Raw genomic sequence first — 17,238 nt, forward strand, 5'->3', positions numbered from 1 at the left:
AGATTCAAAATCCTTCTAAAATCAGAAATACACTTTTCCCGCAGGTCCTCATGAGATGTGATGGTGGGCCAGACCGTAGCGATATCCCCACAGCAAATTCACATCGCATCTCTCAGTGAGACATCACTTTGTACGCAATGAGGAGTCTCCACAGCGCCCTGATCCTCTGATCGCAGGAGACGCACGACCCTTTCATTGGGTTCTCCGTTGGCATCACTAACGATGTTTTGGTTTTGCTGGTTTGCACTCAACACGTTGCTGGTTTATGTGTAAATGCTGGTTCTTTATGCACAGCTAATACATAGCTGATTACTCCTCACCTTGGGGGCTCTTTACCCTTCCTCAGCATGCAATCCTGCATCAGGACCCTCCTTTCATCCTGTTTTTTGCCCACAGAATATCCCACTTAATAAGGTTCAATTTAGCATTTTAGGTTGATTCTCAAGATGCCAGCCATCCATCTCCTCTAACATGCTCCAGTCCTCAGAATGACGTCTTCTCTAGCCCTCAGAACTAACTTCACTCTCCAGTTCCCCTCAGGTCACTGCTGAGAATGCGAAATAATGAATTTGGGTCTTATTTTCTCGGAGAAAAAGTAAACACCAGGGGGAAAAAGACACAGACTGTGATACACACACACACACAAACACACACACACACAGAAACTGATTCTTTTTGCCCGCGTATGTGAGCTCTCAGAAATGAGAGCGTAATACAGTGTACTGTGAGACACACAATTCTGATTTCGTGAGATCAATGAATCATGAAGTTCCTTTCACTGGTATGTGATCCACACAGAGACTCTAAAAGAGAGAGCTGTAACTAGCATAGCCATCACCGTGCGGGAATCAGGGTGTTAGTGAAAAAAGAAACAGGTCACCAGAGGGGCTGGGATAGAAGAACCCCCAGGAAGTTTCAAAGTCATGACATCCTTGTCAGCAACACGGAGCATGGCGCAAAGGGTGTCATTGTTATACGTACAGAACATAAAAGAGGGGGTGAGGTGGGGAGGTGGGTTGGGAGCAGCTGGGCTGGTATTTTGAAGATAAAAGGCAAAATGTCCTCAGCAGCTGTGAAAGGGTCTGAAACCAGCAGGATGGGTGCTAACAGCGCAGTTGAAATGCCAAGAGCTGCCCTTCGTGCCACTCAGACCTGGAGGTCCGCAGTCTCTTGTGCCGACTGACCTTTTCCTTAATTCTTCGTTCGTGAAGACACAAGCTGCAGGCCACAGAGCGTTCTTCATCTATGTGGAGAAGGTGGGGTGACAGGGGAGGGCACTGCGCCACCTTTTCAGTCCTATTTGTATTTTTATCAATGTATACAAATTCAAGTTCTAAGAGTTTAAGAGCCTTTTTTGAAAACCTGTTTCCTTCTTACACTTCCTTTCCCTGTGTCGATTCAGTAGGTAATTTTCGGTTACTATTCAGTAGGCAAAGAGTTGCTGCCGATCACCATTTCTTAGAATTGATCATTGTACTTGCCATTGACCCAAAGGATTGACTATTAATCCAAGGCACAAAGCACAGGACCCTGATCGCCATAATTTTTTAACTACGGACAACTGCATCCTTCCTCCTGTAACCTGACTGGTTGATAATGGTTCATTCTGTGCAAACGGCCAGCTAAGTGTAATCGAGACCCCAAATCACTGTCACCAAGCCCTGGAACATGTGACAGTTTGTCTGGTTTGACCCATCATGCCGGGATCCACTCAGCTGTTGGCTCACGTTACCACCTCCTAAGCTGGTCCAGCAATAGTTTTTGGCACTTTGTCATCATCCTCATTTGGCCCACCTTCAGTTTTTATCCACCTAAAGAAAAGGTAAATTTGGTTGATGCTTTAGAACTGGCTGAAAGCCCACCTTCCCAATAAGCTAAAACGATTTTTTTTCTCTTCCTTTTATCTCTGTGACTAGACAATACTCATGCCCTGCTAATCATAACCAGCAAACTTAAATTCAGAAATAATACTATCATTTCTCACCTTGAAAACAGTGTTATGGTACATTGTCATAAACATGAATCGTATTCAAAGAAAGAATATCAAAATCACAGTATTAGGATCTCCTGAGGTTCTAAAAATACCTTGGTACTCTCACAAGGTACTGAAAAAAATATAAAAAGGTACATATGCAACAGATATTAACTGTCCATGTCCTGTTATGTCCAGGCTCTGTGTTAAGTGCTGGGAATACAACATTAAAGGAGGGACAGTATCAGTCTTCTAGAAGCCTATACACAAAGATACTTAGAGAAAGAGCCAAAGAATGTGCCTCAAGCTAGAACCTTCTTTTCTCTGTGCCTCAGTTTCCCCATTTGTAACCCAGGGATTTCAAGTATATTTCAAACTTAAAAAAAAAAGATCTTTCTTCTCAATGATGCGCCAATAAAATCATATCTAAAACCCCAATAGATGAAACATATAAAGCGACTAACCTATGAACTTATAACATATTTTAATATGTAAAAGCTACTGTTTTTAAAGAATGAAGAATGAATTCATTTTCTTAAAGAAACAAAAAACTTTGAACTGGAATTTCTGAATAACATTCATTTTAAATTAAGTTGAATCATTCTGGAACTTACGTAGTAAGATGTTGAAAAATACTTGCTAAATGAATAGATGAAAAAAAAAAAACAAGTTACTACATTATGCCACAGATAACCTTAATATCTTCTGTGCATGCATTTGGATTCTTTAATATTGTATTTCAGAAACACGTTCCAAGATGCAATGACCCTTACAAAGGTGAATGGATACTTTATGACTTCCATATTTTATTTTTCTCTCTTCAAAAAAATAGATTAGACGATAAAGGCCAAGTGGTTCGCATCAACTTCAACAATGCAACCAGAGACACGATATTTGATGTACCTATTGAGAAAGTTCAGCCTTTTTACGCTGCCCTGAAGGAGTTTGTTGACCTCATGAACTGTAAAGAATTCAAGTTGACTTTCAAGATGAATCCAGGTCAGTGAACACATTTTCTCAAACAACTGGGAGAATGGGTTTTCTTCAACCTTAACCATCTAGCGCACTGTCTAGAGCAGGTTTTCTCAAACATGGTATCTGGGACACTTACAGCAGACGCCTGGCCCCTAGCCTTGCTCTAAGCTGACTCTCCACACTTTCAAACAGTGATTTGTGATAAGCTCCTAGGCAATCCTGAAACAGACCAGAATATAATAATCTCCAGCCTAAAGAATAAATATTGAAAGACAAGCTACAGGCCAAATACAATCTCATGTCTGAGATGAAGACTAACTACTTATATTTTCCATTTTGATAGCCAGTCAATACAAACTGAAGCTTGTACTTAACTTTTCTCTGTCTTGGTAAAATTGGCCCTATGATTCTCCCTCTAAAGCACATGAGTAATGTTTACCCATCATGCGTATCTGATCTGGCAAGCATAGTGCTACCTGAAATAGACGTGCCTGGGGTATTCCAGCCACCTGGATAAAGGAGCAGAAAGCATTGTGCTTTGTTTTTTATTAATCTGGACCACCTCTACTCAATGAAGTGACATCAGACTTGAGGCTTTTGAAATCTAAAATAATAAGCGTAATTTCTCCCTGCTGCTGACTGGGCCACATGGAAGATACTTTTCACTTGTAATTATTTTTGAATTGATCTTTGGCATCATAAAGTAATACTAGAAATCTCCACCAGGTGGCCACACCAGGTTGATGTGAAGAGCAGTACCACATAAAATGGAAATAGCACGGTAGAAAAGTAGCCCCCAAAACAGGGTCGGAATCCAAGGTTCCCCCGTGGAGGCAGCATATCTTCTGACAGCTGCTTCCACCTCCCAGAGCTTCTGCTTCCTTGTGTGTGAAAAAATGAAATAATGCTCTCTTTTCAGGATCCTTATGAGGCTTAGAAATAATGTACACAAAATGCTAGGAACATAAAAGACAAACCACGAATGGTACTATCCTTAGAATTATTTGAAGCTGCTAAACTAGAAATAAACACTTCCAAGTAAGAGGTAAATCACAATCAGAAAGAGCAATTCAAACGTGTTGCACAGACATAATATTTTAAGTCAGAAGGATAAACATGTCTACGGGGGCCTGCTGGGTTATGGCCAAAGGTTTAAATGGCAAAAGGTCTAATGCAGTGCGCATCCAGTGGCCTGATTTGTGTGGAAACTCAAAAGTACAGTTTTATGTAAAGAAATCAGTATACTGTTTCTTGATGTGAACCAAGCATGAAGTGCTGCTTTGCATTTTACACTTTCGAGCTCTGCCAATCATGACTGGATTCATGCTGAGAAACCCTTTTGTCTAGGGGACGTGATTACCTTTGATAACTGGCGCTTACTTCACGGCCGTCGCAGCTACGAAGCAGGAACCGAGATATCCCGCCATCTGGAAGGGGCTTATGCAGACTGGGATGTGGTCATGTCGAGGCTCCGGATCTTAAAAGAGCGTGTCCAGAAGAGAAAGTGAACCTCTCCCGTCTCTACTTTCAGTAAGATTCCAATGAGGGTATTTTGTAAGACATGCAAGGTTATTGTGTCTTCAGAGGCCACGAGCCATGTCATTTATGTGTTAATTTCTTTAACATTGAACACGTCCTCTTTCTCACAAGAGTTCTCTTTCCTTTGTAATCGTGCACAGTGCCAGCTTGTTTGATATTGTAGCCGTGTTCTCTCTCTTCCAAATAAAGCAGCTCTCCTCTTCCATTGCATGTATGATCTAATTTTTCTTGCCCATATGTGAGAGTCTCCAGAAGGCCCACAAATAGTTTTGTATCAAGAAAAATCTTTCTTCAAATAAGCTCTCTTTTAAATAAAGCTTTTGTTTCAAATAAAGCTTGTGTTTCAAATAAAACTTGTCTCAAATAAAGCGTGTTTCTGCTCTGTTGCCTACAGGGTCTCATTTTTTATGGCTGCACATGACTGTCTTTAGCAGGCTTGGGAAAAGTCTTCATATTTTCAAAATCTCTTTTATTCACTTTTATTATAGAATTCTATTACTCAAATTTCCAGACTTCACCACCTGGTGATCTCAACATTTCCTTTGGTACCTAAATTATGGCACCACATCCAACAATATGGCAAATTAAGAGAAAATGTAGTCCCCTCTAAGTCTCTCTTGCCCCAAATAAATCCTCCTAAGAACTGCCAGCATAGCTCACACCTGTCCGTGACTCAGTTCTCCTCATTCCTTGCCTTCGATTATTAACTAGAAAAGGAAGAACCAAGATGTACGTGATACTTGTAAATGGACACGATGTCTGTTAATCTCTGGACAGCTTCACCTGTGGTCTTGGCTTCTTCTATGAGCACCTCATCCCCATTGGTGGAACACAGGTGTCACCACCAACCATGCAAGTCCCTTTCCTGCTGCATCCAGTCTCTTCCATACCCCACTGCTAAGGGGAGCCTTGGTGTTACCATTGGCTGAAATCTCGTAGTACGTGAATTTTAAGTCCGTATATTTTGGGACCTCACCAAGCCTCCTACTGTGAAAGTCTCAATCACCACCACCACCGTACAGCTCTACCTGCCTTAAGCCCGAGTGGAAACACTACTGCCATTCATGTGTCAATTTTTCTTCAAACTCACGTTGTGCCTATGGCACTGGGAATCTGGATCAAAAGTGCCTTAAGCCCATGCCAGCACACCCCTCTGTTTTCTGAACCCTGGTATGAACTCCACCTCGCCAGCCCAGACTCCTCTTTCCCTTGTAACCCCACCCTTCCTGGGGCCTTCATTGTCCTCTCCCATCATCAGGTCTTGACTGGGGCTACTACACATGTTTGATTCCTCTAAACTTCAAAAGGTATGGGTTGGGTTCTCAATCCCATCTCTCCTAAGAGACTCCTAGAATGAAAACAGGTATGTTCAACAAAGTTATGGCCCAGTTCGAAGAGGCAGCATTCAATACCTAAAAACACATACGCTCTTGGAATAACTCTAGCTCCATCCATTTTCAACACCTAAACCCAGGTTCTTGCGACGCTAAAAAGTGACATGATACTTTTATTCATTCAACAGATATTTAATCACACACCTGTTATACATCAGGCACCCTGCTGGACTAAGGTTGTAGAGGAACTCAAGATCTGCCTGCTTAGAATCTGGTAGGGGAACAGGTAAGGATACAGATGATGATGTGTTATGTTAACAGAATGGTTCATAGGAAAGCAGGTAAGACTGGAGAGGATTCATGAAAGCTACAGTCTGAATTGAATGAGGGTTAGTAGTAGTTCTCCTGGCAAAGATGGGAAGATGACTTTCCAAGTCAAAGAGCACAAGAGGCACAGAGAATTGAGAGTGAACACAGCACATGTGCTGATGTACAAGTGAAAGATAGTAGGACGCAGCAGTGGTGTGAACCCTGGGATTGGATGCCTAGGTACAAATTGTAATAGTGATAATCAGGTAGCTGCATGCCTTTGGACAAATAGCTTCTGCTTTTAAGCCTCAGATTTCTATCTATACATGAGACTAATAACAGTTCTTATTTCATTAAATTTTTACAAGACTTAAGTGAACATTCATGTAGAACAGTGTTTTTCCAAACTTCTCAGATGATCAGTCGTGTGTGTGTGTGTTTATTACAACTTCCCAGACTCACTCCCTAAAGATTATGATTCAATATGTCTGGGCTGAGAGCCAGGAACTGTATTTTCAGCAAAGATCCCAGGTGATATGCATCACTGGAGAAGTCTGGAAAACATTAATGTAAAGCATTTAGCATAATTCCTAGCTGAGGGTAAGTATTCAATAGATGTTAACTATTATTAGTTATAATAGCAGAGGTTGTAGAGGGAGAGGGTAGATAAGGATGAGAAGAGATTATATGATGCCAAAGACAGAGATGGGGATGACGTCATGAAATGTCGAACTGTATGTTGCACTAAAGAGTTGATATTTTATCTTGAAAGCAATGAGGAGCCATTTAAAGGTTTTTAAATAATAAAGTGCCTTGATCAGATATTCACTTTTTAAGGATCCATCTGGCTACATTGTGGAGGAGATTGTAAATGAGCAAAGCTAGAAGCTATAAATCCACTTATAAGGTTATAAATCTACTTACTGCAGGAAGCCAGAGGAGAGATTAAGAGAGATTGAATTAGAACACAGGGAGACAGTATGGAGAGACACTTACAAGGCTAAATCTAGAGAACTTGATGACTCACTCACTGCATGTAAAGAATGAGGGTGATGACCAGGCGGCCTCCTGGGTTTCTAGTTAAGAGAAACAGATTAATAGTGAATCCATGCACAAGAAGGGAAGCCACAAGAGCAGGCGCAACCTTGTGGACAAGAAAATGAATCCAGTTTTGAACAGACTGAACTTGAATTGCCCTCGAGCTAGTGCATTTGGCAGTTGAGTCTTCATATACATACAGCTCAGGACACAAACCTGGACTGGAGATCGGCATTTGGAAAATATATAGATGATGGATGAAATCATTACTTGTTTTCCTGGAGACAATTAGTGATCGTGACCCAGGTTACAAACCTCATGGTATGATGATAAACTAATGACACTGGCCTAGTTTGTGGAATCAGTTGCACTCTGAACATAAAGGAGCAGTGGTGGCTTATGCTCAAAATCAGCTAGACCTCTCCAGTGCCCTATGGACTAGCTGTTTCCTTCTTCACTGAAAAGATTATTTCTGCCCTGGAAAGGAGGGACAGAGGGATTGGATGCTGTTGCAACAATTTCTGAAGTGTTATATAGGACATGACATATTATGGGCTACAGCAGCTGGTGCTGACTGAAGATGATTAGATTTCCTGGATATAAAGATTTGACTGTCCCCCAAACTCATAATAGATCTGATGTAACTTGGATTAGAATTTACCCCTATTTGGCAGTCTGGACTCTAACTGTCTGTTCTATTTCTCTGATTTGACTTGCAGGATATTAGCTTCTTGGCTGGTTAAGCGGAATAACTCCACAGGTCACCAGAACGACATGTCACAAGGTATCTTTGTTGGTCTCTATTTCTCCCCCAACAGACTATTAAAAGGTGAATACATAAATGAACTTCAGTCAAGGGAATTTATGCAAGAAGAGGAAATCCATGGAAAAACTGAGTGACACTGAGGCTAATTTCTCTGTTTAGGGATTGAAACTAAGAAATAGGAGACATTTTATAAGCAAAACTATGCTTTTATCTTAAATATCATTTTAAGGATAGATTTGAACTGAAACTTCTTGCAGTGAAAATGTGATTTGTTTGGACATAATGGATTAAGGCAGAGCTCAGTGTCTCTGCACATATTTTTCCAACCATCTGGACTGCTCCTCCCTGTCACCTGGGAAACTCATTTTCCTCCTTCAAAATCAAGTGTAAGTTTTACCTCTCCTGTGACTCCTTCCCTGGCTCTCCCTGTCAGGCTTAGCACCTTTTCCTCTGCTCCCACTGAGCTTTACATAAACATTCGGATATTCATCCATTTATTCTAGCAACATTCGTGAGCACCTACTATGTGCCAGACACAATTCAGGACACTGATAACTCAGTGGTGAGCAGGACAGGTGTAAGGGTCCTCATAGGGCTAATAGTCTAGTGGTAATATCGGGCACTGATCGAATCATCATGGAAATAAATAATTACAAATTGTGCTAAATGATAAAGATGAAAAATCTGAGAAACTACAAGGGCATACAATTAGAGGCTAGGACTAATTTGAGGGAGGAGGGCTCAGCCTTCCCTGAGGAAGTGATTTGTGAGTTGTTTTATGAAGAATGATATACAATAATGTATATATTTGACTTTTGACTTCAATCAACAGAAATGCTGAATCTAAGAATAAGGACATTTTTTGTCTCCTGAAACATGGAGCCCTGGAATGAGGCAGGACTCCCGCATCACATGTCCTCAGTCCCACGCCCTGTAAGCTCTCTTGCTCCTGCTTTATTTCATGTGTGTGCTTCATCCTCAAGCTGATAAAATGGCTACAGAAGTTCCAGGCATCACATCCAGACGTGGCTACGTGGGGAGGAATAAAAAGACCGACTTTCCTTCTTGGAAGCAGAAAAACCTTTCCTAGATTCTCTCCTCCCATGCCTCCTCAACCACAATTGTGTCAAATACACTCTCCTAAACTAATTACTGACCAAAGGAAATGGGATTTCCAAGTTAAACTTAAATAGGTCAAGACGCCCCCAGGCAGGGGGGTGGTCTCTATCACTGATGCTCATGGTCATGTGGAGGAAGAATGGATAATTAAAACACTGGGATGAAGATGAAGGTTAGATGATGTGTAGGGAACTGCCAGCATCTGCTCCAGCATAGGACAGACCTCACAGATACAGAGAAGACACTGGTGGTTTCCAGAAGGGAGGGGGTGGGGGATGGGTGAAATAGGTGAAGGGAATTAAGAGGTACAAACTTTCGGCTGTAAAATAAATAAGTCATGAGGATGTATTGTACAGCATAGGAAATATTGTTAATGCTACTTTAATAGCTTTATATGAGAACAGATGATACTAGACTTCTCATGATGATCTATTCTTTATGTGTTTAAATGTCAAATCACTATGTTGCACACTTGAAACTAACATAATGATGTACATCAACAATAGTTCAATTTAAAAATATATTAAGAACTCATACTACTCAACAACCAAATAAAAAAAAAAAGAAGGAAAAAAGAAAAACACAATTCAATTAAAAATGGGCAGAGGAATTAAATGGACATTTTTCAAAGAAGACATATAAATGGCCAACAGGAATGGAAAGATGATCAACGTCACTAATAATCAGGGAAATGCAAATCAAAATCGCAGTAAGACATCCCCTCACACCTCTCAGAAGGCTATTATCAAAAAGACAACAAATAACAAGCGTTAGCATAGATGTGAAGAAAGGGATGCTTGCACACTGCTGGCATGAATGTAAATTGATGTAGTCACTGCAGAAAACAGTATGACGTTTCCTCAAAAAATTAAAAATGGAACAACCATCTGAGCCAACAATCCCATTTCTGGGCATACATGCAAAGGAAATGAAAACAGGATCTCAAAGTTATATCTGAATTTCCATGTTCATTGCAGCATTCCTTACAATAGCCAAAATATGGAAATAATGAAAGTGTCTGTCAACAGATGAACATATAAAAACACATGAATGCAATGGACCAATATTCAGCAATGAGAAAGAAGGAAACCCTGCCATTTGCAGCAACATAGATGGCCCTTGAGGGCATTATGGTAAGTGAAGTAAGTCAGAAAGAGAAAGCCAAATACAATATGATATTATTTATATGTGGAATCTAAAAAAAGCCAAACTTGTAGAAACATAGAGTAGAATGAGAGAGCAGAGAGTTCCCAGGGGCTGGAGGGAAGGAAAGGGGGAGATGTTGATCAAAGAGTATAAACTTCCACTTAGAAGATGAGTATGTTCTGGGGATCTAATGCGCAGCATTGTGATTACAGATGACAATACTCTATTATTATTACATACTTGGAAGTTGTTTAAAGATTAGATCACAGATGTTCTCACTACAAAAAGCAATGGTAATTATGCGATGTGATGGAGGTGTTAGATAACACTATGGTGGTGATCATACTGCAATATATAAATGTATCAAATCAAGATGTTGTATACCTTAAACTTACACAGTGATGTAAGTCAACTATATCTCAATAAAGCTAAAAAATGATGCACAATTAGTATACAGTGAACAAATTAAGAATTTCATTTCAGCTAAAACTGTAATAATTTTTTTCTAATCCCATTCTAGTTTTAATGATTTGAAAAAAGAAACATGGAGTCAGCAGATGTCTTTAAGGAAAATATTTCTTGCTTAAAGACTGTATACTTAATATAAGCATTTAATTAAACATTCAGTAGCATTAAATGCCATGTCTTTTGAGGGAAAAAGATCTTTGTGTTTTTCACAGCTTTGGTCATGAAATTTTCACCTGATAATCACCCAAGGTTGATTTTTCAGAAATTGCTTCTTAAGTTTAAAACTTTTTTTCTCCAGAAATAATGAAATTACCATTTGCATGATACTCCCATAAATACTTAGATTTATAAAACAGAAAATGGTCTTAAACGTCATTTAATTAGTTGTTTCCCAAAGTCTGGTAACAATATTATTTAAGGTAGATGAGATTATTTTAGAGCTTCAGAAATAGAATTTTAAATTTTTAATTGTTTTATGTTTTATACTTATGACTTTCTGATTATAGTGGTGGTTGGTTTTCCATTTACAGTAATGATATAAAGTTCATTTTTCAAATTAAACTTAAGTAACCATTAGAAGAAAAATATTTCTAATAACACAGGTGATACATTTTTGAAGGTGATACTCTATTGACTGAAGTTGGAAAATGCTGATCATCTTAAGAACAAACCAAATGAGAGAGGAGAAATGACTTTCCATGGCCACACGTAATGAATGACAGAGCCAGAATTCAAACACACATGTTGGCTTCCTGTTCAGATCTCTTTCTGCCTCCCCACACTATGAGGATTTTAATTCATGTGGAATTAGGCTGGCTTCTTGCTGCTTCCACATGTCTGACCAATGGCTTTACTTTACATTCCCTGTGAAGTAATCCCAGAGGTGATCCAGAGACAAGAGTGAAAGGGCACAAAGGTCATTTGAGGGTCTAGTAAACATGAGAATCTAAATCAGTGCAAAAGTTCTCAAATTACAGATTATGTGAAAACCACTGAGAAGCTTGTTTAAGATGCTAACTCCTGATACACCTCCATTTGGATCCAGCAGGCCTAGGTCTGGGAGTCTTGATAATTAATAAGCATCCCCAGGGACTGGCTGTAAGTGGTCCATGGATCACACTTTAAGAAACAGTGTTCTGATCACATGGTACAAAGAAAGCAATGCAATCCCTACTGAAAAGGCCTCTGGGACTTTTAACAGCCACACATGGTCTGCACTTGCTTCTCTCTCCTCGTTCAAAGATTTCCCTTCTTTTCCTTTGGTACACTGGTAGCAAAAGAAGTGTCACGGAGAGGGGCTCCTTACCCTATTCTATATTATTAGAGGTCAGCAACTACATCCCTCTGTCAGCCCCAGGAAGTCATATTTCTTCCTCAGCCTCTTGCCAACCACACATTTTCTTTACAAACTAAGCATTTCCTTGGAAGCATTTACCATAACTGTAATAAAAGGGTTTTCTGCATAATTAATTATTCAGGTTTTTTTTTTCTCCCTGGACATTGCTGTATTCTTAATACACAGCATACATGAGACACTTAATGAAGTGGACACTTAATGAAGAGTTACTGGATAAACAAGCACTTTTGGGCACAGATGTTTTTCTTTTGAAAATGATCCAAATTTCACACTTGCTAGGTAGAAGACAGGGAAGTTTTCCCTTCTTTTTATTTTTGGAGAAAGTGGTGTTTCCAAAGGCCATTCTGTGATGTGGCCCAGAAGATGCTGGTTATAAATGTTCTCAAACTGCTGACATCAATATAATGAGAAGACACTTAAAATGAGTGCAGAAAGGGTGTTTTGGGCTTGTTTATGTATGATGTAAGCAGTGGCACTGAGCTAAGATTTACATTACCTGGAAACCATATGGAAAATATCACTGTCAATGATGCTTGATGAGCCCAAATATTGCTATGGTTTCTCTCCAGGAAATATCAGTGTGCTGACCCAGCTCCTTAGTGTTCATTATGTATTTAAAGATACAAATCACAAGGTTTCCCTTTTAACACATTTATGCAAAATTACAGATCTGACCACCAGAGTTCTGGGTTAAGTCATGTACAGAGAAACCTAACTCTTCGACTGGCAGTGAGGAAGCAGGGTACAAAAGATGCAATTCATACAGATATGTGGTTTCATTTTTAGATATAAATCAAGCATTTCCTTTTTAATACACTTGGGCAAAATTGCAGCCCTAGTTGTTTTGAGTTAAGACATGCATTGAGAGACTTAATTTTGGGGCCAGTGGTGGGTCAGGGCCAGATGGGAAACACGATGCAATGAATATAAATATGCACATGAAAAGAAACCTTATTTAGTGGTTCCTGTTTATTCCCTTCATACAATTTGCTTTCAGATTTTAGGCAGTGTCTTTGAAATGCTGGATTCAACCGGAATTAAAATGAAACCCTTGTGAAAGTTAGCATTGAATGATCTGGAAAGTCCTGCACTTTTTCTTGGATACAACTGAAAGCATTGGGGGTGATAAATAATGTACCTTCTTTCCCAGGAACCAAAGGAGGACCTGATCTCAAGTTTAAGCCACCACCAAGTTGTTCCCTACTGGGATTATCTACTGAAGAAAATGAACAAGTATCCAACTGGAAAAACCTTTTAAATAAGACAATCTAAGATATCATTTGCTTTCCCTTAGCAGCAACCACTCATTATAAATTAAATTAACTTTAATTAACAATATGGTATTTAAAATTAAATTAACTTTAAAAAACAATATGGTATTTAAAAAGAAAAACAGAAAAAAATCTGATTTACTTATCAATACGCCACCAAACCAGATGACTCTTACATCAAAAGCCAATTTTGGGCAAATTTTATTTTTTATATTTTGACATACCAAAAAAGTGATTCATTAAGTATTTCCAATTAAAATAGGGAGCCAAAGCCAGCATTAGTGACTCTGGATATGTGTCTCATCCTCAGTTGTAGGACCATCCTGAGACAACTTCACCTGAGTCACTGATTCAAGAGCTTAATAACAAAGACACTTTACTCCATTTATTACGGTATTGGTACTGAAATAGCCAAACAGATCAGTGAAATGCAATACAGAATCCAGAAATAAAACTTACTATCTGAAAGAATTTATTGTATGATAGAAAATGATAACTCAGTTCTGAAGCAAAAGGATGAATTCCTTATTAAGTGATGATAACACAACTGGCTATCTTTCTGGCAAAATAAAAATAGAAGCCTCTCTCTATTTTTACATCATCCACAAAAATAAGTTACAGATGGATGAATGCCTTTAATATTTTTAAGAATAACATCTTGAAAATAAACCTAGGAGACTGCAGGTACAATCTGCCTGAGAACCCAGGCGTTATAAAATAGAAATGATAGCCATTTGACTGTATAGAAAAGTTTTAGCAAGTTTTTTGTCTGAATAGAAAACAAGCAGGGGCTGTTGCTGGCTCCCAGTCAGATGTCAAACCTAATAAAACCACAGACATAAGAGGGAAATATGGATCCCCAGAGCCATTAAGAAAATGTGAGAAACCCTGGAGAATGTGATGATTGTCTTGACCAGGTTGCAAAAGAAATGGGTCAGGGCAGCCTGGAGTCAAAGAGGGTCTGAAAAGCATTGAGAAGATAAACTGGAGATCTTTCAAGTTTTATTTTCATTCTCAGGCTTGTTACCTTGGGAAAATCATGGCCTGTTCCTTCAACACCCAACTCTACAACAATTGCAGAGCCACAGGGGTGAGCTACGGAAAATCAAGGCAGCTCAACAGCCACAATGAGATGAAGAATGATTGAAAGTGGGCACAGCTGCCCAGATCCTACCCTACTTCTGAAATCCGTAGGATTGGAAATAGTACAACATATGTTGATAACATTCTCACCATGTTATTTTTTTTCTTAAGAGCTCAAAGAGAAGTTACCTAGTAGAGTAGCGGTAAGCAAAAAGCATCTTCAGTGGTGCTGTGGTATAAGCCGTCTTTCTTCCCCTCTCCTTAAACTCACTGAGGTGAACACAGCTTAGGGCCTGACATGTGGCCCTTCTTTAATGCTCATTTCCAGAGTAATTGTTACCCCTAGGGCAATGTGATCTCCCAGGACAAAACAAACCACCTAAAAATATGACCATTGTAAAAGGCAGCAACTAAAGAACTAGCCAGGACAGATGGTCAATAATTTAAAGTAAACATGAAAATATATATTTAAGGAGATAAGGAAAGACAGTAGTAATATTTGAGGAGATAAGGAAAGATAGTAGTAATATAAGTAATAGCAAAATTCATAAAAAAGAAATTAGGGGAAATAATAGATATGAAAAACACAGTAGTTAAAAGAGAGAGCATAGTGTATGAGACAAACAGCAGGATTAATTCAGCTAAAAATAAATTAGGACACTTCCTCATTAGGACAATTAGATTAAAAAAGAAATAAAAAGACAATGTAGGAAATGTTTTAAGATGGCAAAAATAAGTCCCAAGGTAACTACAATTACATTAAATATAAACGAATTAAGCTCACAAATTAAGAGAGACTCTGAAACAGGAATTTTTAAAGATTTTTTAATCCAATGATATTTTTATCTATCAAAGACATTTAAAAGGAAAAAACACAGAAAGAATGAAAAAAGTGATATACAAAGAATATATGAGACAAAACAAAATGGGGCAGCAATCTGTCAAAATAGTACTCAAGACAAAAAAATGCACAAGACACAAAGAGGAACACTGCATTATCCTGTGAATAATGGTGGACACTGTGCACCCCCATTTCTTTCCAGAGTGTGAGAGATAGTCCCTCTTCATTGCTCCTCTGTATACCCCTCTGTTAAAATCTACTTCACTTTGCATTGTATTTATCTAGCATATGTAATCTCCCTTACTGGTGGAGCTACACAAAGTAGAGACTAGCATATACTGAGTACCTCTCATCTTCCATTTATTCTCTGAAGTTTGAGAAATAATAATACAATAATAAAAAATCATAAATTAATATACAGTAGAAAAATGAAAAAGCAAATATAGTAAAAAATGTTAACTTTGGGAGGATCTGAATTAAGATTATATAGACATCATTTTAATTTTTCTTGCAACTTTTCAGTAAATTTGAAAGGAGGAAAGGAAAGAAGGAAGGAGTCTTTGACATGAAGATAACAATATCTGCCTTATAAATTTAAATAATACGTGTAAAGTGCTTTGTGCTGTGGCTTGAATCCAGAAGATGCTCAATTATTGATAGCTATTATCCAACCTGAAGCTCTCATAATATACCTATGCAGTGGTTTTATTTACTTTTGAAAAAGGTTTCTGACAAGTCTTTACTCCTCTTTAACTTACAGGGATATTGTAGCATGCAGGGATATTTGAGTTATAGGCATCTTCCAGAGCTTCCTATGTCCCTAAAAATGTGTACTCACCTTTTTCCTAAGTGTTTTAGTGAAAAGATTTCTGCTGATATTCCATTACATTCATATAATGCATACTTCCAAATACCATCTCATTGGATACTCATAATGACTGTGTGCATTAAAGTTATCACTCCCATTTTACAGATAAGAATCTAAGGACAAAACAGTTAAATGATTTACATACACTAAATGGTGGGCACAAGCCCGAGTTTCATAACTCTAAATCTAGCATGTTTTCTTCTACTTAGAATTGTTACCATTATTACTCAGCATGACAGAATCTTACATGATTCAAACAAATTAGTTCCTCTGAGAAAATTTTGCCAAAACAAGACTAGCGGTACCAATTAGAGAAGATAATTTGAAAGGAAATTTAGAACATATAGGAATAAATAAAGCTAGCAACAAACATGAAAGATGTAGACAAAAAGCAATGGTAACTTTACTAAGGAGATTTAAAAGACCTGAACAATGTAAAAGTTCAATATTATAAAAACGTCCATTCTATTCCAATTAATTAACTCATAATAAAATGAAATTAGAAACATAATTCCAACTGGATCATTTATAAACTGTAACAAGCTAATTCTAAAGTTCATGTAAAAGATAAAATGTGCAAGACTAGCCAAGAACATTAAAAACAGAATAAAGGAAGAAGAACAAGGGGCTTCTCTCCTACCAGATGTCAAAGCAAACTGTATCGCAGGAACAAACACCACTATACTGGCACAAGAACAGAAGGCTCTTTCATGGTATAAGATAGAGTCCAGAAACATATCTATAATTTTATTGGTGACAAAAGTGACACTTCGTATCAATGGAGAAAAGATACTCTTTTCAAAACAGCATTAAAAACTATTGGTCATCCATTTTGAAAGCATTAAATTGGGACAATGTCCCCTCCCACCACCACCACCTCACTCTACCTACAAAAATAAACTCCAGATAGATTATGTAATTAAGATAAATGCACAAAATATGTAAATTTCCTCACTTGTGAAATGAGGTTAGACTAGTCATATTTACCTCTAGAGATTATTGTGCAGAAGAGATCTGATGCAAGAAACAAGTGACATTATGTTTGAAAACTAGCCCAGTATCTCAACCCTTATGATTAATACAAAGATTGCATCCTTACGATAATACAAATACTTACATTAATACACTAAACTTAATGTGTGGTATATGGTA

General features: G+C 38.3%; 1 protein-coding gene across 1 annotated transcript in view; it reads left to right on the forward strand.

Annotated features, from left to right (window-relative positions):
• The window catches only part of BBOX1 (gamma-butyrobetaine hydroxylase 1), a 49,872-nt gene extending 45,018 nt beyond the window's left edge, over nt 1-4,854 (forward strand). Inside the window, exons 6-7 of the mRNA XM_014568098.2 lie at nt 2,805-2,971; nt 4,295-4,854. Coding sequence (XP_014423584.1) covers nt 2,805-2,971; nt 4,295-4,455 — 328 coding nt within the window. The 3' untranslated portion in view covers nt 4,456-4,854. The remainder of the gene's footprint in view (nt 1-2,804; nt 2,972-4,294) is intronic.
• The last annotated feature ends 12,384 nt before the right edge of the window (nt 4,855-17,238 follow it).

The sequence above is a fragment of the Camelus ferus genome, chromosome 10 (assembly GCF_009834535.1).
Source record: "Camelus ferus isolate YT-003-E chromosome 10, BCGSAC_Cfer_1.0, whole genome shotgun sequence".
In the NCBI taxonomy this organism is placed as follows: Eukaryota; Metazoa; Chordata; class Mammalia; order Artiodactyla; family Camelidae; genus Camelus; species Camelus ferus.